The sequence below is a fragment of the Cavia porcellus genome, unplaced genomic scaffold (assembly GCF_034190915.1).
Source record: "Cavia porcellus strain 051 isolate PalLab524CR breed Dunkin Hartley unplaced genomic scaffold, mCavPor4.1 scaffold_6, whole genome shotgun sequence".
In the NCBI taxonomy this organism is placed as follows: domain Eukaryota; kingdom Metazoa; phylum Chordata; class Mammalia; order Rodentia; family Caviidae; genus Cavia; species Cavia porcellus.
This window is the reverse complement of record NW_026947489.1, coordinates 67749086-67774588: the sequence shown is the minus strand read 5'-3', so window position 1 is coordinate 67774588 and position 25503 is coordinate 67749086. Positions and strand designations below refer to the sequence as shown.

Below are 25503 nucleotides of genomic sequence, written 5' to 3'. Positions count from 1 at the left end.
TGCTGCCCATGGGCCCCTGTGTCTGCTGTCCTGGCACCCAAGCTGCACCTTAGCCATCAAGTATTCTCTGAGCCAGAGCCACCAGTAGCACAAGGTTAGACAGACTGAAGGACAGGGCCTGTCAGACTTCAAACTTTTTCATTAAGTAACCCTAATGACAAAGGAGAGTAAACAGACTCCTAGGAGTGTGCATTCTTGGCCCAAAGTGACTCTCATCAAACCAAAAGGAATTAACTATCTTAAATTCAGGCATGTTTGCCACATTATGCAGATACTACCAATTTGTTATTCATTTGTGGTTTTGTGTTCCTGAGATTGAAACCAGGAAAAGTTAAGCTACACTCAAATCCTTTTTATTTTGAAAAAGGACCAAATGAAAATGCTCATGTTGGCCTCGAACCTGTAATCCTCTCACCTGAGCCTAATTGGCCCAGCGCACTTTGTTTTTTAAATAAAAATACTATAACATTTTAGGCAAGTGTAGTGACATGCTCCCAGCACTCAGGAGGCTGATGAAAGAGGTAGAAGTCTGTTGGGAGTCTGAGGTGAGCCTGGAATACACAGTAAGATCTTGTTTCAAAAGAATCCAAAAGATGATGCTGCTGCTGCTGCTGCTGCTGCTGCTGCTGCTGCTGATGATGATTATTTAAATGACCTATTATTGAAGGTCAGTATGAACCTACATAATCAACCTGTGGCTTTGTGTTCCCCTGGTATAAACTAAGTTGAGAAGTTTGGCCCCGAGGCGTAAGTGTGACTATTCTTATTTCTAGTCCCCCCTGGATTGAATGGAACCATGACTTGAAAGAATAACAAAGCCTGGAATGCTCAGGCAAACTAAGGATAAAATTTTCAGGTGTAATGTGGAGACAGAGAGTGTCTTAAGTGATCCAATCAAGTCAAAGGATTCCAAGAGCCCATAGTAATCTCAAGGGGGCCAGGAGCATCAGATTTCACCCACCTCCAAAACTGGTGCTCTAGGAGGAGGCCTGGTCTTGCTCAGCCCTATTCTTCTAGCTGTTGCCCCAGCCCCTCTCATTGAACCTCCCATGCCAACCTCCTAGCAGCCCACCAGAATAACGGGAAACTTTCCCCAGGATATTGTTAGATTTCCCTTACAGTGGCTGTACATCTAAAAAGGCAAGAAAAAGGCCACATGCTGAGACTTACTGCATCCCAGACATTAATGACTTTACACTTTGGCTTATGTATGGTAGGAACAACTAATCATGTGGCTTCATATAAGGGAGCAAACTTTGGAGAATTCAAGTTTCGTATTTCAGTCACACAGTAAATAGGAGGGCCAAGAGTTTAATCCACATAAAAACCCAGGCTCATGACCACTGAGCTTTCAGTCTGGCTGCAAAGAACATGGGGTGGTGGTTGGGTTAAGGAGCCTTTGTGGAGACACTCATAGTACAGAATGTAGGGTCCCAGGTGTGAAAACCCATGGGCGAAATCTCAGAACCCTCCCCAAAACTGCTCCCTGCCCTAAAGGCACCCAGTATTTCCACACTTTCCTATCCAGCACAGGGCAGAATCCAAACTTCTCATCCTGGTAGCCCGGCCTCTAGGAGCTCACCTTAACAGCCTCTCAACCTCTCCCCTCACCATGGTTCCAGCCTCCGGGCTCCTCTCTGGGCTTCTCAGCCTCTTTAATTGTTCCCAGCTTCTCTAGCCTACAAGCATCTTCCCACCATCCACCATTCCCCAGTCCACATCTGCCCCTTGGTTTTGCACACAGTACATTAGCATGGCTTGTTTGCTCACTGAGCTCTGAGCCCAGCCCCAGGCCAAAAGCTCCCCCCCCCCCGCAATAGCTTGATCTCTGTATTCCCCATTTTGCGTTTAAATAGGAGAAATCAGCCCCTCTAGGGATCTCATCTGTGAGAGAAAGGAAATGTACTTCATAGTGTTACCATGAATCAAATTTGAGGATGCAGGCAAAGTTCTTAGCACACTGTGGCCACCAATTGATGAAGAAATGACACCAGTTGCTTTCAAATACATACATGGGTGACTTTGCTTTCTGGCCTGGAAAATGCTGGTATCTACCAGTCTGGAGAGGAGAGGGGTACAGCAGGATTAGGGGAGTGGAGGTCACGCTTTGCCAGAGGATCGGCTTTGCTTGGCGCTAGCGAGGTCTGCCTCTTACTGCCGCAGTGACCACCTCTTGCTCGGTCCTCCGGGTTGTGCAGGAGAAGAACGCGGATGTCCAGCACCGGGCGGACGCCCAGTTACTGGGCGTCTGCCAGTAACTGAGGACTGGTAAGGGTTAGGACAGATCGGGGGAGTGGGAAACCGAGAACTTGGGGAGGGGGGTGTGCAGAGTTATGAGGCAGGAGTCGGAACGAAGCCAGAAACTTCGAGGCTTTTCCCGTCCTTGCCTCCTGCTCTTCCAGGCTCGAGCTAAAATCCCGCAGGGAGAGTCTGGAGAGAGGTGAAGGTCGAGGCTGGGGATTAAGGACAAAGTCCTTAATCCGCGCGAGGGAATCCGTCGGGCTCAGGGACCCAGCGGACGCCCCCGCCTCCTCCCCCTCCAGCCTGCGCGAGCGGGCGGCGCGCTCCGCGGGGACGGCAGGGCTGAGCGCGACCCTCGGTGCCGCCGCTGCCCCCGCGCCGCAGCCCGCCGCCGCTGGCCAGCCGGGGGCGCCCCCATCTCTCTCCCCCCGGGCAGGGGAGCCGGGGGCAGCGCGGAGCCCGGGGGGAGCGTGGCCCCGCCGGCCAGGGCAGGGGGCAGCGAGGACGGCCCCGGGTAAGCGGCGGCGGCGGGGGGGGGCGGGAGCGGGGGCGGCAGGGGCGTGGGGGAGGGGCGGCCGGGCGGGAGCGCGGGGTGGCCACGTGAGCGCTGCTGCTGGGGCAGGGGACGCGGCGAGGTGCAGGAGGCGGAGAGCGAGCTGGGTGCCTGCATCCCCCCCACCAAACTCCCACCAATCAGGTGATGGGGAGCCCAGCGTCCTCCGGTGCACCCCCACACACACCCCCACACAAACGTGGTGGGGCCAGTCGGCTGGACTTGTGACCCGGTCTCTGCGATTCACAAAAGCCCTGGCCCTTTTCAGTCTAGGGGCAGGGACCTAGGCATCCAGGAGCTGAGCGGGATCAGGAACCTGGCTTTGGCCCCCGTACGTGGCCCGGGTTCCTTGCTAGCCACTGTCTGCAGACTCACTGCAGAGCACAGGCCCTGGGGAGAGAGCTCAGGGGCCTGGGCCCTGCTTCCTAGGACAGTCCCTTCCATCCTCCCCTAGCCTGGCACGTGGGCTTAGTAAGTGCTTAAACCCAGGACTTCTGCCTGGGAGGAAGAAGGGGGCATTGGTCACCTCAGAGCTGGGTCACTGTTAGGGGTACGGGGCCTCTCTTGCACCCTGGCGCCTTGGGCCGTTTCCAGATTTCATCTGTGTTACTCTCCAGAAGGGGCGAGTTTCCGGGTGGGGAATGTGGTGTCCAGGAGAATCAGCAGGTAGGGTACATCCTGGAATTCTCTAAATTGCCACACCCAGAGGGAGGCCCGGGACGCTGGTCTTCCTTGCTCTTTCTTCCTCCCTAAGACTGCCCCCTCCCCACCCGCCTGTGCTGTTATGTAATTAACCCAGCTCAGTCTCTCTTGTCTCGCTGTTGGGTGTCCAGGGATGCCCAGGGAACCTAGTGGCCTGGAGGGACATATGGGGAGAGGGAATTGGTACTTCTCCGTGTAAATGTAGGAACACCTGTTGGGGAAAGGAATCCACTTGGTACAGAGCAGATCAGGGTCCTAGACTTAGTTGACAATTCATTTGGTTATAAGGTCTTCACTTCTCTGAAGTCCGTGAGGTTTGGTGTTTGTTTTTCTTCAAAAAAATGTGAAGAATCTCTCTCACAGTTAGTGTATGTGGGCCTATCCAACAGTGACTGATGACCCCCACCCCAGGATTGCTAGAAGGTCCCTTAACAGTGTGACTACAGAAAACCTTAAGTGAGCAGTGGCCTCCCGCATGTGGCAATAGCCGCTGTTTATTGTCACCTACTCTGTGCCAGGTACTACTGTACTTCGCATGCTTAACCTAACAGTGTCCGATGAAGTCACACACACTTTTGGTGAATGGCAGAGCTGGAACTCAGTCCTTGGTGCTTCTCACTCCAAATCCTGCCCTTTTATTATTTACTATAATGGGTGTGTACATACCCCTAGATCAAGTCCTTTGAACTAGGACAGCCAACAGGACATTCAGCTAGAAATTGCACATCCATGGAAAGAGCATGCATCCACAGGAAAAGCATATACATATGCATGGTCTCATCAAAATCCAGCAAAACTGTCCCAAACCTACGTTAGCAGTTATGGGGGTGGGGGCACATCCCAACAGGTAGAGAACCAACTTTTCCTGACCAAAAAGTTTACTTGGATTATCTTAGAAATAAGGACTGTTGACCCTACTTTGCATATGTCCAGAGCACAACTCCGACTGGACAAGTGATTTGCCCACTGGTCCACTCATAGGGATCCTCCAAACTAGGTTTATAACCAACTCCAGAAGTCATGGAAACTGAGCAAGCGAGGAGCTAAAGAATTCCTATTAAAGTCCAACCCCTTAGCAGCTCTTTCCTATGCACTGGCTCTATGCAAGGTCCTCTGAACTCCTAGGAATGCCATCAGCTTGTAGGGAGTCACCATCTAAACCACTAAACGTGAAAGCTGCCAATTGTAGAAAGGAGCAGCCGCCATTCCCAACTGCGTGTGTGACTTTGGACACAGTAAGCCTGCTCTAAAGTGGGAAAAAGTAATATAGTCTCCACTAGGGCTATTGTACTGACCAAGGATAAATAACTGTGATGTGAGTGCACTGTGGTGCTGCTGTCCAGAGTCACCGTGGACATCTAACAGTGGTTCTCCAGTGAGAAATGAAGGGTGGTGAATCCTCTGCCCACAACATACCAAGAGTTCCTTTGCTGAGTTACACTTACCTCAGTCCTTCAAGATGAGGCTGAGACTCAGAGGCATTACTATCTCGTTCCAGGCACAGTGGGAATGCTAGGACTTGAACCCAAGTTTGTTGCTCTTTCCGCTATTGTGCAGCCTGCCTTGGATGGAGAGGCGGGCTTGGTGAAGAGTTGGATTACAGTGCTCGTCAATTGGAAGGTCGTGGGAGAACCGCACAAAAATTGTAGAAAGAAGGACAGGAGAAGTTTTGAATAGGTGGAGTCAGGATTGTGGGAAAGGGAAGGCATTCCAAGTGGCAGTGAGTGACAGCTTCAGCAAATCCCAGGAGCAGAAAAGTGCAGGACGCATCCAGGGATAAGCCAGTGCACTAAGCCTACCTCTTGTCCCCCAGTCCAGGTGGAGGCCGCAGAAGCAGCAATGATTGGTCCTGACGGTGGCTGAGCCCCCAGCCCCTGGAATATGCAGCCCGGGGGACCCCCAGGCAAGGACGCGGTGGCGGAGTGGGGCGGGAGGCATGGTCTCCACCTACCGGGTGGCTGTGCTGGGGGCACGAGGTGTGGGCAAGAGTGCCATCGTGCGCCAGTTCTTGTACAACGAGTTCAGCGACGTCTGTGTGCCCACCACCGCCCGCCGCCTCTACCTGCCTGCTGTGGTCATGAACGGCCATGTGCACGACCTCCAGATCCTGGACTTCCCACCCATCAGCGCCTTCCCTGTCAACACGCTGCAGGTAGGTGGCCCTGGGGGCCAAGAGGCCAGAGGATGGTGGGGTGGTAGAGTGGAGGAGAGTAGACTCTAGTGGCTTCAGCTGTGGCCCTGTTGGCCAGCACGGCAGCTGGGTGAGTAGTCCATGCTGCACCTTGGCTTCCCTGCTTACAGCTGACCCAGGAAGCTGTTCTTTTGTGTGCTAGCTTATTCAACAAATATTTGATGACTGCGTAGTGTGTACCAGCCCCTGCACTGGCCACCACACAGAATGGTCAACAAAACACATACAGAATTTGCTTTCAAGGAACTCGTAGTCTGGTGAGCAAAAACTAACAGGCAGTTATTAGTGAGAGAAGTGCTGTGATTGGAGGAAATGAACAAGATAAAGTGGCCCTTAAGGAGGAATCTAACCCACTCAGGTGGAGTGGGAGGGTCACAGGATGTGATGTCTCAGTTAAGTAGGTTTAGGCAGGAAAAGGCTGGTGGGGGAAAGGGTAGGGAAACACTGCATGGGAAGTCTCTGGGCTGTGCCTAGTGTGGCCCTTGGTCCTCAGCTGTGAAAGACACTGCAGAATAGTCTGGGACCTGAGAACGTGTTCTCAGACCCAAATCAGATCTTTCTCCCAAGGTCCTCTGCTCCTAGGTGGTTGCCCTGTCTCATCCCCACCTCAGAGCCACCCTCCCTGCGGAGCACCCTCGATGTAGGGTTTGGATTTAAGTCCCTCCTGACCCCTTGCTGATGGTGTACCTTCCACCAGCCTATGGGAACCAGGCCCTCCTTCTCTCTCCCTCTGGCTTGAGAGGGTGTGGCGTGCAGGAGAGAGCTGAGGTTTAAGGTGTGTTGCTCACAAGGGAAACCTCTGGCAAGGATGTGCAGAGGTTTGCAGAGGAGCTCGGTGATGGAGCCTCCGAAGGCAGAGAGAAAAACCCTGCAGATACAACACTGTCAGGCTGCTGCGGAGGCTGGGACTGGCAGGAGCTCAGTGATGTATCAACAAGTCTGAGAGCAGGGCTTTTGCCCAGCCTGCCTGAGGCACTTGTCTCTCCCAGCCCAGGTGCCTGAGGTCACCACCTAGACAAAAAGCTGATCGAGAAGCAGCTGCCCCAGAAGCAGTGCAAACACTGAGACTGTCAGAGCAAGGAGATCCAGGGTCAGATCCTTCTGATTCTCCTCTCATGGAGACTTTGATGGCAGCCATGCGGACATGCAAATCTGGCTCCGAGCCTGCATGACGAGCTTTGTTTCTTTTCTCACATTTAGTTGTGTATTTATTTTGATGTAATTTTAATTTTGGAATAGGTGAGATACAGCCAGTAAAAGTCTGAGCTGTGACCTAGAGAAACCTTGATCCCAGCCCTGCTCCTTCGCCTCATGGTTACTCCCTGTAACTATTCTCATTGGCTTTTTATTCATACTTCCAGGGTTTCTTTACTCAAATAAGGAAATATATTCTTATTGTACCCACTTTTTACATAAGAATTAAAACTGTACTGTTATGTTCCTTGTTTTTGTTTTGTTGGCACTAAGAATGAATCCACTGCCTTCCTCATGCTAAGTGGGCACTGAGCCGTGTACCTTGTTTTTTTGGTTTGTTATTGTGGGGTCTCACTGTGTTTCCCAAGCTGATCTTGAGCTCCAAATCCTCTCGTGTCAGCCTCTTGAGCAGCCAGATCACAGCTGTGCACCACCATACAGCCCCCCTTTTAAATGCCATAACATGGGGATATTCATTATATCTAGAGGGCTTCCTCATTCCTTTTTCCTGTGTACACTGTGCTCTACTATAGAGATACTCCATGAATCCCTCCTTTTTGAACAAGTGGGTGGTTTCCAATCTTGGGCTGTTTTTAACAATGCCATGTTGAGTAGCCTAATACATAAGTCACCTTGTACATAGGTAGTTATACCTGTGGAATTGATCCCTGGAAATGGTATGGCTGGATCAAACAGCAAATGCAGCTGGAATTTGGAAGATGTCTGCAGATTCCCTTCTACAAATGTAGTACATGTGCTCCTGCAAGGAATGTACCTGAGACCCCATTTCTCTCAAGTGTGGCCATCAGAGTATATCATAAAACTTTTGTAATTTTGAAAACCTGAAAGATGGGGGATGGGGATTTAGCTCAGCGGCATAAGCGCCTGCCTTGCAAGCATGCAGTCGTGAGTTCGATCCCTGGTACCGATAAAAACAAAAAAGACAAAAAAAAAAAAAAAGAAAAGAAAAGAAAACCTGAGAGATGGATTGTGATAGTCTTGGTGTGTTCTTTATTTTCACTGTGGGTATGAATGAAGTTCAGCATTTTCCATATGAGACCTTTGTGTTACCTTTTCTTACGTCATTTACCTACTTTTGTATTGGACTTTTGACTTCTTGATTAATCCTTAGGCTCTAGGATATCTAAGGTTTTACTCCTGAAGCAAGATAAGGGACTGTGAGCAAAGAAATCCTCAAGAACCTTATTTCAAAATAAAATAATGTGTTCTTCCCCAGTGCCAAGTGAGATGAGATCCAGCCCAAAAATGGCATTTGTCAGGCCCAAGATTTGGTTGTTGCTGGACCCAAGATTCCAATTCAGCTATTCTACAGCTAGATCTCCCTGTCTCTGTCTCTGTTAATGCCTCTCTGTTAATGTCTATCTGCCCCCCACTCTGTCTGTCTGTCTGTCTGTGTCTGTCTGTCTCTCTCTGCCTCTCTCTGTTTCTGTCTGTCTCTCTGTCTCCCCTCCCTCTCTTTCTCCCTCCCTCTATCTCTCAGATTGAACCCAAAGCCTTGCCCATGCTAGACAAATGTCCTGCCACTAAGCTATATGGTCAACTCCTCCATTTCTCATTGTTTCAGGAACAAATTAGAACACTGCAGAGAGCAAGCTGGAAGGAAAGCTGAACTTTCTCAATTCCTTCCCTCGGCCGGGGGTAACGGGATGACCTAGTCAATCAGAAGCTTTTGTCTCTCCCTTTTGGAAGTCCTCAGAGAGGAGTGAGTGGGAGGCAACCTGGAGGTTCCCTTGAGGAGGCAGTGTGTTGGGAAAGAGATGGGGCTGTCACCTCAAAGGCTGGCAGCTGAGAGTGGGAGGGAGCTTGCAGAGAGCAGGGGCCTCCCCTCCCTCCCTCTTCTCCCAGCCTCCATATCTGTGGGATAGGGGAGGAACCGCATTCACACACAGGCTTCCACTCCCAGAGGTCACTCTGTCTCATGGAATACATCTTTCTGGACCGGGGGGAAAAATAGTTCATGGTATCCTACAGGTTTAGATTTGTCCTCAGCACTTCCCTGCACCAAAAAGTAAAACCTCAGCACAAAGAACATCACCTCCCTGGGGAATCTGTAGCATCTTCTGAGCCTTTGCATCAGAAGTGCTATTCTGAAGTTGAACTTCACTTTTCATGATTGCCATCAAAATCCATTCCTTTGGATTCCTTCCTTGAGTGGAAAAACCAGTGAAAACCCTCCTTTGTGTCCAGCCCTAGCCACAACTGAACTCCAGCTGTGACAGGAGACATATCTCCGTCTCCTAGTATGTCTTCCTTTTCCTTTCTTGCTTCCTTCTTTTCTTCTTCTTCCTCCCCTCCCCTTCTCTCTCCCTCCCCGCTCACCGTCTCTCACTTTCTAGCTCTCTCTGTCTTTCTATCTTTCTGTCTCTGGCTTTTCTGTCTCTCTTTGTGCACTAGGGGTTGGAGCCAGAACCTTAAATATGCAAGACCTGTGCTCTATCACTGATTTACACCTCCCTAAGTAGACGTTTTGTGGCCCCTTGAGAAAGAAGACCCTGGTTCCCTTTGCCTTTAAAGGCTTCTCTGCCCACCTCACTTCAGGTACTCCCCCCCTTTCAGCACACTGGCCCATTGCCCGAAACTCCTTACAGTTGCATCTACTGGCAGGTTAATTAATCTCTTCAGGAACTTTCTCTGTAGCACATTCACCATTTCTGGAGGCCTATTCATTTTGAACTACAGACTCTTCCTAAGAAGTTGCCACAAACTAACATTCAAGTTCTTCTTTTGTTTTTTTGTACTGGGGTTTGAACTCATGATCTCATGTTTACTAGGCAAGCGCTTGAGCCACCGAGCTAAATCCCCAGCCCCTAAAAGTTCTGTCTCCTGAAACTACCCTATGGCTCTGTTCTACAGCTCAATCACCCCACTCCCTTATGCATCCAGTTTCTTTTTTCTTGGCAATCCTGAGGGCAAAAGAGGAGGATACACCAGGTAGCAACCTAAGAGCAGTGTCAGGTCAGGAGTTGCATGGATCCCAACTTGGACAGTGTGGGATTCAGCACCGTGGAGAGCTCCTTACTCTAGCTGGTGCAATTAAAAAAGTTAGCAGTGCTAGAATAGGTACAGAACAGAATAGAGAAGCCAGACATGGTGGCAAACACCTGTAATCCCACCACTCCTGAAGGCAGGAAGATCACAAGTTCAAGCCCAGCCTGGGCAACTTAGAGACGTAGTGAAACCCTATCTCAAAATTAAAAACTAAGAAAGGGCTGGGGTTGTTCATGCAAAGGTCCCAGGTTAAAAAAGAAAAAAAAAGGAATATGTGAAACGAACAAGACCTGCTTTGGTCCTCTTGAGTGCACACAGTAGATGTAGAAAACTGGAATCGGAACAGCTTTAACCAAGGTGTAATCGAATGGTTGCTAGAACATGGGGATGAAGGGAAAGGTTTTCTGCTTGCCAGAAAGGTGGCAAGTCAGGAAGGTTTCTTAGAGGAGGAGGAGGACTTCAGCTGAGCACTGAAGATAGACAATTTAAACAGGTCTAACAACTAGTTCGAGACTGGACTCCTAAAGGCACTTAATAAATTTAATAAATGGACTAGTTGATGGGTGAGAGGGCAGAATGTTACTAGACAGATCAAATGTCTGCATACACACAAGGTAGTGCCATGGACCTGGAGGTCAGTTAATGTGACCTGCCATCCTGACTGCGGAGTGAGGAGGCTGTGGCACTGAGCACCTCCGTTCCTGCAGGGCCTGGCCTCCTGGGAACGGGCAGGCATGGAAGGCTTCTACTGCAGGGGCCGGGGTGGAGACGCTTTTAGCTAGAGGTGGGGGGATTCTCATGACTGCTCTGACTTTGCTGTTGCCTGGGGCTGTTGCAGGAGTGGGCAGATGCCTGCTGCAGGGGACTCCGAAGCGTCCATGCCTACATCCTTGTCTACGACATCTGCTGCTTTGACAGCTTTGAGTACGTCAAGACCATCCGCCAGCAGATCCTGGAGACAAGGTGAGGGGGTGTGATCACCTAGTGCCACCTCTGAATCCTCCAGTGCCATCCTGCCCCAGTGGAAGTGGGACAGTGAGAGGTCACAGGAGAAATACTGTGGCCTCTCTGTCCCATATGTACTCTCAAACATGCACAATCTGTATTTTTTCTGTCCTCACTTCTGTTGACTCGTTTTGGGACCACAAAATTGCTTAGTTAACATGTAGGCCTCAGTTTCCTCATCTGTAAAACAGGAATATTAGTTCCCACTTTGGATCAGTTGTGTTGATGGGAGAATGTTAATTCACATCAAGGGCTTAGGGCTGCACCTGGGGAAGCACACAGAGTGGTAGAGTCTAGTGGTTTTAACAGTGGCCAGGTTTTGAGTTCTTGCCTCGCCCCGCAGGGTGATTGGCACCTCGGAGACGCCCATCATCATCGTGGGCAACAAGCGAGACCTGCAGCACGGACGCGTGATCCCGCGCTGGAACGTGTCGCACCTGGTGCGCAAGACCTGGAAGTGCGGCTATGTGGAGTGCTCGGCCAAGTACAACTGGCACATCCTGCTGCTCTTCAGCGAGCTGCTCAAGAGCGTTGGCTGCGCCCGCTGCAAACACGTGCATGCCGCCCTGCGCTTCCAGGGCGCGCTGCGCCGCAACCGCTGCGCCATCATGTGAGGCTGGGGGCCCCTGCTCTGCCGCTGGCCGCAGCCTGGAGCCCAGCAGAGGGGGGTGCCAGGAGGGCAAGGAGCCTGCAGAAAGCGAACTCATGGACCGGGCCTGGAACATCCCCACGGCCACGCACCTCCAGGAAAGGCGAGGGCAAGCAGGACTCCTCCGCCCTCCCTCCTCCCGAGTTTGTCTTCCGGGGACAACCACCTTCACTGCTGTGGCTAGAGCAGTGCCCAGCCTGGCCCGAGCTGGTGCCACACCCTTTGGGGCTTGGGGGCGATCGGGTGAAATGGACAGTGGGGTGAGGAGGTGCTGCTGCTTTGGCTGGGCCCCCACCTGTCCCCTCCGAGTGTGTCTGTCTTTGTCCAGTGTCCTCCTTTTCCCGCGTCTGTCTGCCCAGCCGTCTGTTCATTCTTCCCTGTCTTTTCCACCCTCTGGTCTCCCTCCCCACCCCCAGCTCCGCTCACAGGGCTCTCATTTCGTTCACCTCCTTGTCACAGATCCTGGCAGCTTTTGATGCCAGGCCATCTGGCCATCAGCGCCACTGGCACAGGGCAGAGAGATGCAGGTGGCCCACGGACCACAATCTAAGGGTTGAGGTCCCAGATAAGTCAGGGGGAGAAGGCTGAGCTCTCCTATTCCCAGGGAGACCTCCCTGCCCGACAGCCCCCAGAGATACAACAACCTACCTTCCAGCCTTAACTCGATGGTCCATCCCTGCCGGGTGCCCCTCACCCCCTCCTGACCCCGAAGTCAGGTCACCCCCTGGGTTAAAACTTCTGTTTTAATAGCATGGGGAGGGAATTCCCCCAGAGGATAGATTCCTTCCCATGATGCCAGGTTCCTGTCCCCTGTTAGCTCCTGCACCAGGTGATCTGCCAGATTGGGGGATGTAGAATTCTGAGGGTTTGTTGGTTGCAGCCAGGGTGGTGCTCAGGAGGGGGTCAGGTTGTGCCAGTGACAATTCTGCCTCCCCGTCCCACCCCAATTCTGCCTGCCTCAGATCTCAGGGTACCCTGATTCTTCTAGGCAGGAGCTAGGAAAAGAATTACGGGGACCCCTGTTCCTGGGGGTGATATGCCTGCATCCCCACCCATAGGTGGAGGCCCTCAGGATCTGACACCCCTGGCCCAATACCAGTTGGCCCTATGCCCTAACTCACTCCACCCCATTTTCTCCGGCTGCTTGGCCGGGTTTCTACCTCTCGTCACCGGAGCTGATCACTGTCAGTTTTGTACCAATTTAGAAATAACAATAATAATGATTCTAGGAAATGCCCTGCGGGGTTAATGAGGGGGCAGAGAGAGACAGGCAGGCAGACAGACAGACAGACAGTCAGACAGAGAAATGGTGCCATGTCCCTTGCCGTTGGCCAAAGGAAGTTCTCTTTGAGGCTGAGCCCTTGGCCCTAGTCCAGTGGGAGGATATCAGGGACCCTTGGTTAAAAGAGGAGGGTACATTGAACAGTCCAGCTTTGGCCAGCTTAGCCCAGGCTGCAGCACATAACCAGGAAATCAGATAGCCCCAAGTGGTGATGGGAGGCTGGAAAAGGGTCATGGGCGGGGGAGTTTATCATTAGGATCCAGGGTGGAGGGAGTATATGATTCTCTCTTCTGTTTCCCCCACTGATCTCCACTCCCTCCCCCCATGAGGTCAGCACAGCCCTACAGCAGCTGCCCCAACCTTGGGCAGACCATTGTGCTGGGTTTTAGCCCCTGCTGTGCTGCATGACTGGGCCAATGACTTGCCCTCTCTGAGCCTCCCTCTGAAACAGAGGAAGTGGCTCCCCTCCTCCACACTTGAGTGGCCAGGAGGGTAAGGAAGAGGGCAGCCCACTCTTGTCTTTGCACCCTTACCCACTGGTTCACCAGAGGGATGAGGGCAGATGACAGCATCTTCTGTTTCCTCCCACTCCCAACTCAGAAGCACCTGAGGCGAGGGTGGGGGACCAGACTTCTGGCTGCCCCCGTGGGGAACATTGGAATGTATCCCCCATTGGCTGCACCTCACAGCCCTGCGCTTCACACCAGGTCTTGGATTTCAGGTCCTTCCACACCCATTCTGAGTCTCTGTCCTTCCCCAGCCCCATCAGGGTTTCCCACCACAGGGTCTGGAAGTGTGTGTGATGCCCATAGGCTGTTACTGGAAGTCAGATTAAACATCAGGGAGTGTTTCCCTTGTTTCTGTACCAAGGTGTTGGCTCTGTTCCAAACGGAAGGAGGGGACAGGTCCCTGTAGTACCTGCCTGCTGAGTTCTGCGTGGGCAGGAGTGTGACAATGAAGTGGTTGCCAGTCTTAAAGCTCAGGTCAATGAGGAGGTTGGAGGAGAGGAGTTTGGGAACAGATCTCCTTTCCACTGAGTTCCAAACCAGGAGAGAACATAATTTTCCCCCTTGCTGTTCTCTCTGCAGACTTTATAACAGGACCAGTCCCAGCTTCTCCTGCATCTTCTTACCACAGGGCTGAGACTTTGTGGCCTCTGAAGCCTAGCTTCTGGGACATTGATATGGTGGAAATACTCTTAGCCATCCCTCTTGCCCCTGAATGGGCTGGGTTCCCAAGCTGCAAAGCTTTGAAGTTCTTGGTAAGGTGGCCTGCAGGAGTTTTGTGTGTTGGGCAGCTCATGTCTCTGTCTATAGTTTTGAGCTGCCGGCCACCTCCAGGAAAGAGAAGGCTGTCTGGCAAGGTTGGCAGAGTCTCCAGAAAGGAGGCCTCCCTCATCCCTACCTCCTTTCAGTGGGCTAATACTTAAAAGTTACTTTCCTACACCTCCACAGCCCTAGAAGTAGGGAGCCCAAATGCTGGGGGCTCCAGGACACACCCACATGTGTTTGCCATGGTGACAGGCTAGGAGTTTGGGGACCGTTTCTGTGGAGGTCATTATGATATAAGGTCATCCCACTGTCTTTGGGCTAATGCTGGAATTGGAGTGGGAGGGGTTGGTTGTCCTTTTGCTCAGTGGAACAGATTGAGTCTACACTTGTCTTTGGTCCCCTCCTGGCCAAGGTCCTCTGCTGAGATGAAAGAACCTCCCTTCTGCTCTTGCATATGTGGGCACCCATTTTTGCTTTCCTCCTCCCCCAGCTGCAGACTCCTCAGACCCAGGATTCCTCCGAGGAGAGCTGGGCTTGATCCAGTTGTTGAGGGCCCTGGCCCTCCAACGGCTGGGGGATTTTCTCCACTGAAGCCAATGACTCTTTCTTCTTTTCTTCTTGTTCTCTGGCTGAACCTCTGCCCACCTGGGCTACTCCTCCTCTTGTGCTGCTCAGGTCAGCTCTCAATGGCCTCTCCCGGGAGGGTGCCCTAGCTGGACCCAGACAAAGGTAGGCCAGTGGTTTGGGGATTCGTGAAGGATGCTTCTCAGGTCTGTGGTCTCTCCGGGGCCGGATCCTGGGCCTCAACTTGAGCTTGTAGATGGATGGGACCCTCTTGGGCTTCCGGAGTGTTCTCTTGCCTTTGCCCAGACATCCCTTGGCTTTGTCAGAACTGGGGTCTGGAGGCAAAGGAGTGGGGATCTCAGGGCTGGCAGACATCCTGGGGGCTGAGCAGTCCTGCCCTCCTGGAAGTGAAGCCTCCCACATCGTGCTGCTGTTGGAACTAAAGCTTGCCTTTGCCAGTGGCCCACTGTCTCTGGCTCCCGGCTTTCCTTTTGTGCTTTGTGGGCCTGCAGTAACAGCTGGCTTAGGGGAGCCTGTGGGGGACACAGTCCAGGCTCCCAGGTTCACTTTAAGGAGGGGTGGGGGACCATGAGCCAGTTCTCGGATAACTTGGTCATAAAGACCCCCAGGCTCAGGCCACCGCCCACCCAGGCTGGGGACATAGACTCCACTTCGAGGGATAGCTGGAGGCTTTGTGCCCTGGGGATGGGCACCCTGCACCTCTAGCCTCTTCATTTTGGTCACAATCTCCTCCTCAAGGCTGTGGGAGGTGGTTTGCTCCTTGGTCCTGTCCAGGGGCAGGGGAGTACACTTCCCTTCCTGCTCCTGTAGGGTCAGGCCCTGGGGTTCTGCAGCCTCTGCAGTGACCCAGGTATCTGTGAGCTGGTCCCCCTGCCTCCTCCCTTCCACAGAGCTGTCCTCATGTCTGAACCCAGCCAAGTCTTCTGTGACAGCCCCTAGTGGGATAGGACCTCTGCTCAGCTCTGCTGTGAATCCTCCAGTTGGAGTACCTTGGAAATTTTTTCCTGGGGTGGGAGGGCGAGCAGGGGACACCCAGATGGGGACCTTAATGAGTCCTCTGACAGGGGATGGAGAACTAATAGATGCTGGCTCCCTGAGCTGGAGGGATGCACCCTCAGCCTCACCCCGGGGTGGCAACATGAGGCCCAGGGGCTTAGTTGGGCTAGAGGAATGAGGTAGGGAAGATGATCCTCTTGCTGATGTCCCTTTGGTGGTGGCTTGAGCTTGGGGTCTCTGTGGGGTGGGGACCTTGGCACAGGTTCCCTGACTAACCATCTCCTCATGAACCCAAGATGTAGGAGTCTTTCCTCTACCGAGTTCCCCAGGGTATCGGATCTCTCTCTTCCCTGATGGGCTGCACTGTAAGTCTCCGTCTCTATGAGTGGAAGAGAAGTGGGGACTCAGTGGGCTGGCCCCAGCTGACAGCTGCCTCTGAGATGAAGCATGAAACCTTTCCTGGGACCTGAAAAAGAGAATAATCAGTCTGGAAAGAGAGACATACAAGGCTGTCAGGGTCATTGCGTGCACCCCCTGGCTCTGGGAAGGGAGAGCTTTGTCCCCATCTGAACACCATGGCAGCTGTAAAGTCCCCTACTGCAGTCACTGTTCAGGTCTCCTCTCCCTTATTCCCAGAGTAACATAATAGAAGGAAACCTGGTCCACACCTGGACGTGTGAGCAATGACACCAGACCAGAGGGCTGACAACCAGGGGCCACTTGTCTTGTGGGGAGGTCTTAGTCTCAGCTCTGCCATGGAATGGCAGAAGGACCTTGGGTATGTGTGTTCCCTGGGTGGGCCTCAGTCTCCTCGTGTGTGAGGTGAGTTGGCACATGAAGTAACTAGATGGTTCCAAAGCACTGAGATGTTCTGAGCACCCGGGATTTGTGAAGGTACAGGCACTGCTCCCTTTATCTTGGGGTGGGAGTCCCTCCAAGAATAGGAACTCTCAAAGGAAAAAGAAGTTGTTCCCTGTACCTTTGAAATGGAACCATCTGTCTGAGGGCCCTAGCTCTTGCTCCCCTTTTGCTGCAAGGTCCGGGGGAGGAAGAGGAGGCAGGCCTCAGCTTTTGGTCTGAAGCAGTGTATGTCTTCCAGTCCACGGGCGGAAGTGGGCTCTGCGAGCGGCTGATGGTCATTGTAGGCTGTGGCAGAAAGGGCCCGTCCTGCACCCTCACTTGATGCTGCACCGGTGGGGCTGGAGGCTTCAAGAAGCTGACTGGCTTGTGCGCTACCAACATTGTCCCCCAGAGAAAAGAGAAGAGAGAGGGTCGGATCCTGCTGATGGGGTTCATGATTCCCCTCCCCCAGCTGTCCATGCCCCACTTTAAAGACAGTGGTGACTACAGTGGCAGCACCAGTGTTTCCTCACAGGAGGATTGGGGGGCTGCAATCTAGCCTGAGGGTCCACCCCCCTCTGGGGAACTTGTTTAAAGCTGTATTTGTATTCCTGGTCCACACCTCCTGCTTAGATTGTATGACCATTTGGGCTGTCTCAAAGTGCTGACAGAGATCACAAAAGGAATAAACACCTTCCCAAGTCACACTTGGTGCCACCACTGTGGACACAGTAGCCAGACCTAAACCCCACAGAATGCACCCTGACCGAACGCTGATTCTGCGTGTGTTGCCCACCATCTTGTGGTGGTGGGTAGTACTGCACTGTGACTGCTTAACTCTCAGGTCTCACTCCTCCATCCTCTCCCCAAACCCCTCCCACACCTCGGGGACCTGGGGCTGGGTCCTGCCTCCCATCTTTGCTGCTGGTCTTCCGACCCAGAGTTATGGGTCTGCAGCCAACCCCACAGGGAAGGGACTCTCAGCGGACTTACAGAGCGATGTGCACCGGCAGGGGTCATGCTTGTCCAGATAATGACCCAGCGTGTCCCAGCCGCCCCCCACACGCACCATCACATGGTTCCGGAGGATCTGAGCAGGGCAAGAATGAGGTTGAGGGCAGAGTGGAAGGCATCCCCTATTCCTGAGCCACCTTGCAGGCTTGTGGCACATTGAGGGAGACACCCATCCATGAGCCCATGCATAGGCAGACACTCCTTTGTACACGTGAGTGGTTGAGAGCAGGTATATTTTGACACATCGTATCATGAGTGAGGGCCAAGCTTACAAACAGAAAGTCATCCCTACTGGACAATGATTATACAAGCATTAGTCCATAGGTTGGCCCTGGGGAATTCCCTGCTTTCCCTTCTTGCAGAGGGGTTTGCACCTGCCCATCCTGGTATCTATAATGTGCCCTGATGCCACAAAGATGCCTCTGGCTTTGCCTCTGTGGTGCACCTAGCAAAGCCTAGCCCACCCCACACGGTGTTGGGCCAGGTCACGTCTTGATTCATTTCCTCGGGTGAAAGTGAGCCCATAATTCCCACATCATAAGGCCGTCGCCTCAGTCTGGGTGAAGCCTCTGGTTGCCAGCTATGGCTCAAAGGTGTGCCTTACACCTAAGGAAAAGGTGTGACTCTGACCACACCCAGCACCCAGACCATTTCTGGTGAGCAACCAAGTACTGAGTGGCGTGCAGGGGCTGCACACCAAACACAGACTTGGGGCTCTACGGCCCCTTGTTCTGCCTGAGTGTGTGGGTAGAGTGGGGTACAACGGAATGGGAAAACAAGGGCACATCCTGCACCCTTAATTCTTTCTGCAGCCACCTTCAAGACTTAGTATGATGGAAGCAAGGGAAGGTGGTAGTTCCAGACGCCCTGATGGGAAGAGAGAACTTTGCCAAGATTCTCCTGGAAATTTCCAAGGAAGAGGAAGAGAGCGCTAAGGTCCAGCAGCTTGGGGTATATGGTAATTTCCTGTCCTTGCCCTTAGACCTGGGCAAGGTCTCTTCGAAAGGAACCTGACTGTGCTGAGCCTGGGGAGCCTTCCACCCCCAGGCCAGACTTACCCTGATGAAGATGAGGGTGTTGGAGTCTCCCACTCGGTACTTCCCTTCGGACACCTTGACCATGGAGAATTGCACTGGGCATGTGCAGTGGCTCACGAGGTTCTGCACCTGCAGGAAGCAGGCAGAGGGCTCAGCCTTCCACTCTGTCTGGGCACCCGAGGTTCCCCCAGTGCTGGGTCAGGCTAGATGGGGGCCTGCCTCCAGAGCCACCTGCCTCCAGAGCCACCCCCGGGCTCGCTGCTGAGGTCAGGGCTGGGGGCCGAGAAGCAAGTAGAAAACTGAGAAGACTTTAAGTGAGCAAGTGAGAGGAAACTGTGTGGCTGGATGCCTTCGTGGGTCAGCTGTCAGAGCCGCGGAGTGGAGTGGCTAAGCAGGTGGACTACGGAGGCTGACAAGCATGAGTCAGAGGCCTGTGTCCCCACATTCAGGCCGTCAGTTAAGAGACTTCCCTGAGCTCCATTTCCTCCGGTGGTAAAAATAGGGGAAAGCATGGTAAGAGCCAATGCCCGCGGAGCGCCCCCTCTCGGCGGAACGAGCTCCAGTGCTCTTCTCGCGCGTTGGTTCACGCATTCAGTAGTTAGGAGACAGGGGCTGCTCCTGTGGCTCCACTAAGGGACAGAAGCATAGGAAGAATTCAATCACAATAGTTTGCTCAAGGCCACCCAGTGGGGAAGCAGTGGCGCTAAGCTATGACCAGGGTGCCAGGGAAGATGGAGCATCCCTGTTCTACACGCCCGGCCCTCTCGGGTTCAGTGACGGAGGTGTACAGAAGGTAGCTGCATAGCTATAACTACCTGTGGTTAGGGATGGGGCTCAGAATGGAGCATGAGCCACTCAGACCTGCACGGCGGGGGCGGGGACTTGGCTTCCAGCAGGGGCAGCTCAGAGACGGATGGGGTGGGGTGGGATGGGATGGGATGGGATGGGATGGGATGGGGAAGAACAGCGCAGAGTGAGGGCGGCTTGAACCTAAGGGTGATGCGGGGCCTCACCATCTGGTCCAGGTTTCGGAAGTGGCAGGGCCGGCGAACCTGGACCGCAGGCCGCGGGGGGTCTGGTGGGGGCAGGGCCAGGTCCTGCCGCAGCTCCTCCTCGATCTCCTCCTCCAGCTGCACCAGCGTGGGCGCCGCCACGCCGAAGCGCCAGGCGCAGCGGCCCAGCTCCAGCAAGCAGAGAACCACGTTCCTCACGTTCTTGCGCAGCACCAAGTCCTCCGTCTCGAACATCAGCACCTCTGCCATGGGCCGGGGAGAGGGGTGCAGGCGGCCTGAGTCCCTGCTGACCTCCAGGGGAGTCCTGGGGGCTGTCCTGAGACCAGGTTGGAGACAAGATTCAGGTCTCCAGATCTCCTGGGCCCAGGAGGCTCCCAGGAGATGTGTGGCAGGGCTTGCTCTGGGGCTAGGGGGCAGAGAAGACGTCGGCCTCTCTCGAGAGGCCACACAGCACAGCAGAGGAGCCACGGGTGGCAGAGAGAAGAGTGACAGGTGCGCACCTGCCTCCTCCTGCCTGGCAGCTGAAGCAGGAAGCAGGGCTCTCTGCTCCCCACCTAGGCTTTCAGCGTCTACTCAGCTCCTCGACTTCCCCACACCCAAAAATCCAGGCAGGGATGAAAAAGGCTCTGGACCTCCCTCCCCCAGACAGCTGTGTGTCTTGGGCCTCAGTTTCCTCTTCTCTAAATGGGGAAGTGATCTTTTTCATAGAGTTGTCAGGATTTGATTTCTTTCTTTCTTTTTTTAACCGGTACCGGGGATCAAACTCACGACCACCTGCTTGCAAGGCAGGTGCTTATGCCCTAAATCCCCAGCCCTAGGCTAATAAATTTCTAACGATGTCTGGTACAGCAAAAGTGCCCCATGAAACACTAGATTTTTTTCTTTTCTCTTGGCTTTTTTTGTTTGTTGTTTTTTGAGTCTTTTAAAAATTTGGTTTTGTTTGTGATACTAGGGATTGACTGATTCCAGGCCCTTCACAGTGAGCTACATCTTTAGCACCTATTCATTCACTTATTTGTATTTTGTTTTTTAGTGATAGGGTCTCATTTTGTAGTGCAGGCTGGCCTTGAGCTCACTAAGTAGCCCAGGCTGGCCTTGAAGTCACAGGGATCCGCCCGCCTCAGCCTCCTAAGTGCTGGGATTATAAGTGTGCGCCACTATGCCTGGCTCCTTTTGAGTTTTAAATTTTGAAACAGGGTCTCACTAAACTGCCCAGGCTGGGCCTGAACTTTCAGTCCTCCTCCCTCAGCCTCCCTTAGTAGTGGGATTACAGCCGTGCACCACATACCTGGCTAAAACACCAGCACCTCCCTGGTACCCACTAATCACAAGTTCTACCACTGAGCTACACTCTCAGCCCAAACCTTCCAAGCCAGCCCCTCACTGCCACCAGCCACCCTGCTTCATCACCCCTCCCCCCTCACCTTTGACCTGGGGGGTAGTACAGCACCAGCCTCATCCCATTCTAAGCCTAAGGCCAACCAGATGTGGGATCCTGGCAAGTCACTCCCCTGAGTCCCACAGGCCCTGGCATGACCGTGCCCTGCCCCAATGTCATTGCTCCTCCTGAATCTCACCCCACACTGGCTCTGCATGTTCACCACCCCCAGCTTCTCCCAGGTGTCAAACACAGGGCCTTCCCTGTGTCTTTGCCGCTGTTCTCCACCTGCCTAGGATTCCTCTTCCCCCAAACTCCTCAAGATTTAGCCCCAATGGCCTTCTTTGGGTCCTACTTCTCCATCATCAGTTTGCTGATTCCTCCTCTGGTTTCCCAGAACTCCCACCTAGACTGGAAGCACTCCTGATTCTGGGCTGTGGTTTACATCTCTGCTCATCTGCCTATGTTACTAGACTGTGTTTGCCTTGGTCACTGGCTCTTGGTCTTTAGTGACTAGCATGGTGTTCAACACAGATGAGGTACTTCATATGTTTGTTGAATGAACCATCAATCATTAATATGTAAATCTGAGAATTTGTATGAGATAGGGAAACTGAGGTATAAAAATAGATGAACTGGTCCAAAGCCAAATCTAGAAGAAGTACTTAAGTTCCTGACCCCCAGATATACCCTGAAGATCAGAAAAGGGATAGGTGCCTCCAGAAGATAAGAGTCTAGCTGGATGTAGTGGCACATTATAATCCTAGCACTCTGGACGCTGAGGCAGGAGGATTGCTGAGAGTTTGAGACTAGTCTAGGCTTCATAGCAAGCTCAAGGCCAACCTTAACTACATACTGAAACCCTGTCTCCCTCCACCAAAGGTTAAGGATCTGGGATAGGGTGGTTACCTTGGATGCCCATCTCCTTTCGACACCACTGGATGAAGTTGGAGACATTGTCCCTGGCCTGGAAAGTCCCTGGCTGGGCAGCCCCATTGCAGGAAACCCCAGTCCGAGGCATGGGAATCCTCTGGGCTTGGGCAGGAGCCTCTTCCAGGAAGGCTAGAGCAGCCTCGGTGACCCTGTTGGCATGTTGGCACAGCACCAGGCCTGTTTCCAGCACCTGCAGGAAGTTGGCCGCATTGATGTCCAGCCCATAGAGATCCCGAAGCCACTCGGCCAGGTCTTCCTTCATGGCCTCCAGGTACTGTTCGCTGGACTTGAAGGGACGGATGCTACGCACCAGAGGCCCCAGGGCCTCACATCTCTTCCTGTGTCCTTGGAGCTGGGACATGGCTGCACTTCAGCAGGGAAAGAGGTGGGTGCCTCTTCTCTCCCTCTCCTGCCTCTTTACTCCTGTTCCTTGAGACCTTTCTGATTCAGAGCTTTGTGGTCTACTCTAGAGGAGCCCAGGACTTCTGGCTCTACTGCTGCCTGCTACCAGCGTCAGCCTCCAGGCCAGGTCAGGCCCCTGCCCCGCCCCCCACATTCCTCAGTCCCTGCCAGAACAGTCCCTTTGGTAGCCCTCTGGCGACCTCACGTTCCCCCTGCCCAGTCCACTTAGAGTTCAGCACCTACCAGCCAAGGTGGAGGTGAGGACATTGCTTTCGTCCCCAGGGCTGGACAGATCAGGTGCTACTCCACCAGCCAGGCTGCCTGCACGGCTGCAGCCTCCCTATTCTTTCTCCTCTCCTTGGAGACAGTGGCTGCTACAAACACTCCTTGCTAACCCTTCCAGCAGGCGCACACTGCCCTGCCCAGCTGGCCCTGGAGGGAGGAAGCTCAAAGAGGCTGGGCTGGCTCCTCTCACCATCCAGGGCCTGGGGTAGTGGGAGGAGGGCAGGGACCGGGACAGGGCTTGCTGTACCTTAGGAGTTCAGAGTCCAAGAGGAGACAGGAATTTTGCCCTAAAGCCCCATGAGAGCGTGAAAGACTCCCTAGGCTCTCTGAGCCTCAGTTTCTCAGTGGTGGAGGCTGATGATACTGTCTGCCTGTCTGGTGTTTTGAGAAATAGAGTAATCGTGTATGGGAAAGTGTCAGGCTGTCAGAACCCAGAAGCACAGGTCTGGGTGGGTGCTGGTCTCAGTGATTCTCTCCATGGAAGCCCTGTGTACGCACCTACCTGCCCTTCCCCTGCTCTGGCCGTGTGACTTTTTCTAAACGGGCTGCCCATCATGGTACTTCACCCCTTAGGCCACAGCAATGCATTCATGCAAGATTTCTTGAGTACCTACTATGCACCAGGCACCACTGGAGCCCTGAGGATGCAGACACACAAAAAGACCAGGTCTCTGTCCTCATGATGGCTGCCAGATAAACCAATACCTCGGAAGTAAGTAAGATGATGATAAGTACCAGGGAGAAAAATAAAGGTGTCGAGGGCCTGAAGGTGTGTATGTGGCATTTTGCAAAAGATGATCAGGGCGGGCTTTCTGAGAAGGTGCTGTCTGAGCAGAGACCTTCAGAGGTGAGGAAATGAGCCCTGCAGCCCTCTGAAGAACGGGCAGTCAGGCAGAGGGAACAGCTGGTACAAAACCTCCGAGGCAAGAGGACACGGGGCACGGTCTAAGAATAGCAAAGGGGAAAGCTATGAGGCCGAGAAGAAATGGGGTGCCAGGTCATGCAGAGCCCTGCTGATGACTCCAGGGACTTTGGGGTAGAGGAGGGATGCATTCTATCCCAGGCTGCTGCGTGGGAAGGGACACAGGACCAAGAACGGTGGAACTGGAAAACATGCAGGCTCTTTTTTTTTTTTTTTTTTTTTGTCTTTTTCGTTTTTTTCGTTTTTTATCGGTACCAGGGATTGAACTCACGACTGCCTGCTTACAAGGCAGGCGCTTATGCCGCTGAGCTAAATCCCCAGCCCCCCATGCAGGCTCTTTTGGCATCCAAGGAAGAGCAGTAGTGGTTTAGAACAAGTGGTGCCAATGTAGGTGACAAGTGGTCACATTCCATGTGACTCCTGGAAAGTCCATAGGACTGACTTAGAATGAGGTGTGGTTGGTGTGTTTGAAACTTTAGGCTAAATAATTCTGCTATTGCCAAAATATTTGTGCATTGCCAAATATCCCCTGGGGGGGGCACCTCTCCCTGAGCTGCCAATTGAAGTGAGTGTGAGACTCCAGCTGCCCAAACAGCCTTTCCCTGGGCTTTTTTTTTTTTTTTTCTTCTTCTTCATCTTTTTGAGACAGGGTCTCGCTATGTAGTTCAAGCTGGCCTTGAGCTCACTTTGAAGCCCAGGCTGCTCTCAAATTTGCAATGATCCTCCTGTCTCGACCTCCCAAGTGCTAGGATTACAGGCATACACAACTATGCCCAGCTTCCTTGGGCCTTTTGAATTGGAGTTGAAGGTCAGGTTCTTTTTTCCTAGTCTCATGGTTAAGACACAAATCAGGAGCCATGCTCCCAGCCCATGGAGAAAGCCCTTCTGCTGTGTGTGGCATACCAGGAGACAGGGCTGGAGGGAGAGAGGAACTGAGAGGGCTTGGAACACCTGGTTAGACACATGTCTGTCTCTGGTAGTCAGGCCCAGGCGACAATGCTATGTATAACAAAAAGACCACCTAACACAGAGGAGAGATTAAGCTCTCTCAGAAGTAGGCAGAGAGAAAAGAAGAGAATGTCTGGGGACATTAACGACCTAATCAAAACACTCATCTAATGGGTTTTGGACTCTGGGAGGCTGAGATAGGGGAATCTCAAGTCTGAGCCCAATTTGGGCAATTTAGCAAGACCCTGTCTCAGAAAGGGGATAGGGAGCTGGGGATGTATTCAGTGCAAAGTCCCTAGGTTCAATCCCCAGTTGAAGTGGGGGAGACAGAGACTGAGACAGAGACAGAGACAGAGACAGAGACAAAACAGAAAGGAAGATAGGAGTTAGGAGTTCCTGGGGGCTGATCAGACACTCAGATACCTGTAAAGGGAACGATTATGTTGTTTTTTTTTTTTTTTTTTTGTCTTTTTCCTTTTTATTGGTACCGAGGATCAAACTCGCAACTGCCTGCTTGCAAAGCAGGTGCTTATGCCGCTGAGCTAAATCCCCAGCCCCCAAGGGAACGATTATGAATAAAAAAAGATGAAAGACAAATTTCAAGGTAAAAGGAGCCTGGGAGGGAAGCTGCCTCTAGTGGACTGGCTCAACAATCTCCACAGCTGACCCACTTTACGCAGCACAGGAGGGGGAGGTGGTGTACTTTTCCTCAGTGACCTCAGCAGACAAGGAACAGTTAATGGAGAACAAGGCCTTCTCCATGTCAATATGCCTGCATTCCCTGGATTGTTCTCAGGAGATGTTACTGTGCCTTAGGAATCCTGCAGTCGTGAGCTTTCTCTGCAGCCTTCTGCATATTTCCCTGATCCTAAAACAAGTCACAGCAGCCTTGGAACTATGGGGCCTCAGGTGTGTATCCTGGTGCTCAGAGAGGTGGTCCCCAACATGGAGCCAATCCTGTAGCCCTCTCCCTTAACACTGATTGAGTGAATGAATAAATTTTATAAAGTTGATCATTCTTATTTGGGCATTCTAATATTTGACCAGCAAGAT

At 52.8% G+C, this 25503-nt stretch overlaps 2 protein-coding genes across 4 annotated transcripts; one reads left to right on the top strand and one right to left on the bottom strand.

Moving 5' to 3' along the window:
• Positions 1–2243: 2243 nt before the first annotated feature.
• Rasl10b (RAS like family 10 member B) lies at positions 2244–13691 on the top strand. Of its 3 annotated transcripts, none has more exons than XM_003469597.5 (4): positions 2244–2268; positions 5310–5648; positions 10729–10853; positions 11239–13691. In XM_003469597.5, the coding sequence occupies exons 2-4, from the start codon at positions 5433–5435 to the stop codon at positions 11507–11509; spliced, it is 612 nt and encodes a 203-aa protein (XP_003469645.1). In that variant the 5' UTR covers positions 2244–2268; positions 5310–5432; the 3' UTR covers positions 11510–13691. The 3 variants fall into 3 exon arrangements, with proteins under 3 accessions (XP_003469645.1, XP_063107008.1, XP_063107007.1); XM_063250938.1 differs by lacking the exon at positions 2244–2268 and adding an exon at positions 2540–2755 and having other exon boundaries at positions 5315–5648; XM_063250937.1 differs by lacking the exon at positions 2244–2268 and adding an exon at positions 2540–2755.
• Positions 12850–22919, bottom strand: Gas2l2 (growth arrest specific 2 like 2). The gene is made up of 6 exons (XM_003469474.5): positions 21870–22919; positions 19583–19824; positions 18591–18698; positions 17512–17608; positions 16658–16910; positions 12850–16144 (listed from the first exon to the last, which is right to left on the bottom strand). Exons 1-6 carry the CDS (start codon positions 22252–22254, stop codon positions 14599–14601), a joined length of 2631 nt encoding a protein of 876 aa, XP_003469522.2. The 5' UTR covers positions 22255–22919; the 3' UTR covers positions 12850–14598.
• Positions 22920–25503: the final 2584 nt, after the last annotated feature.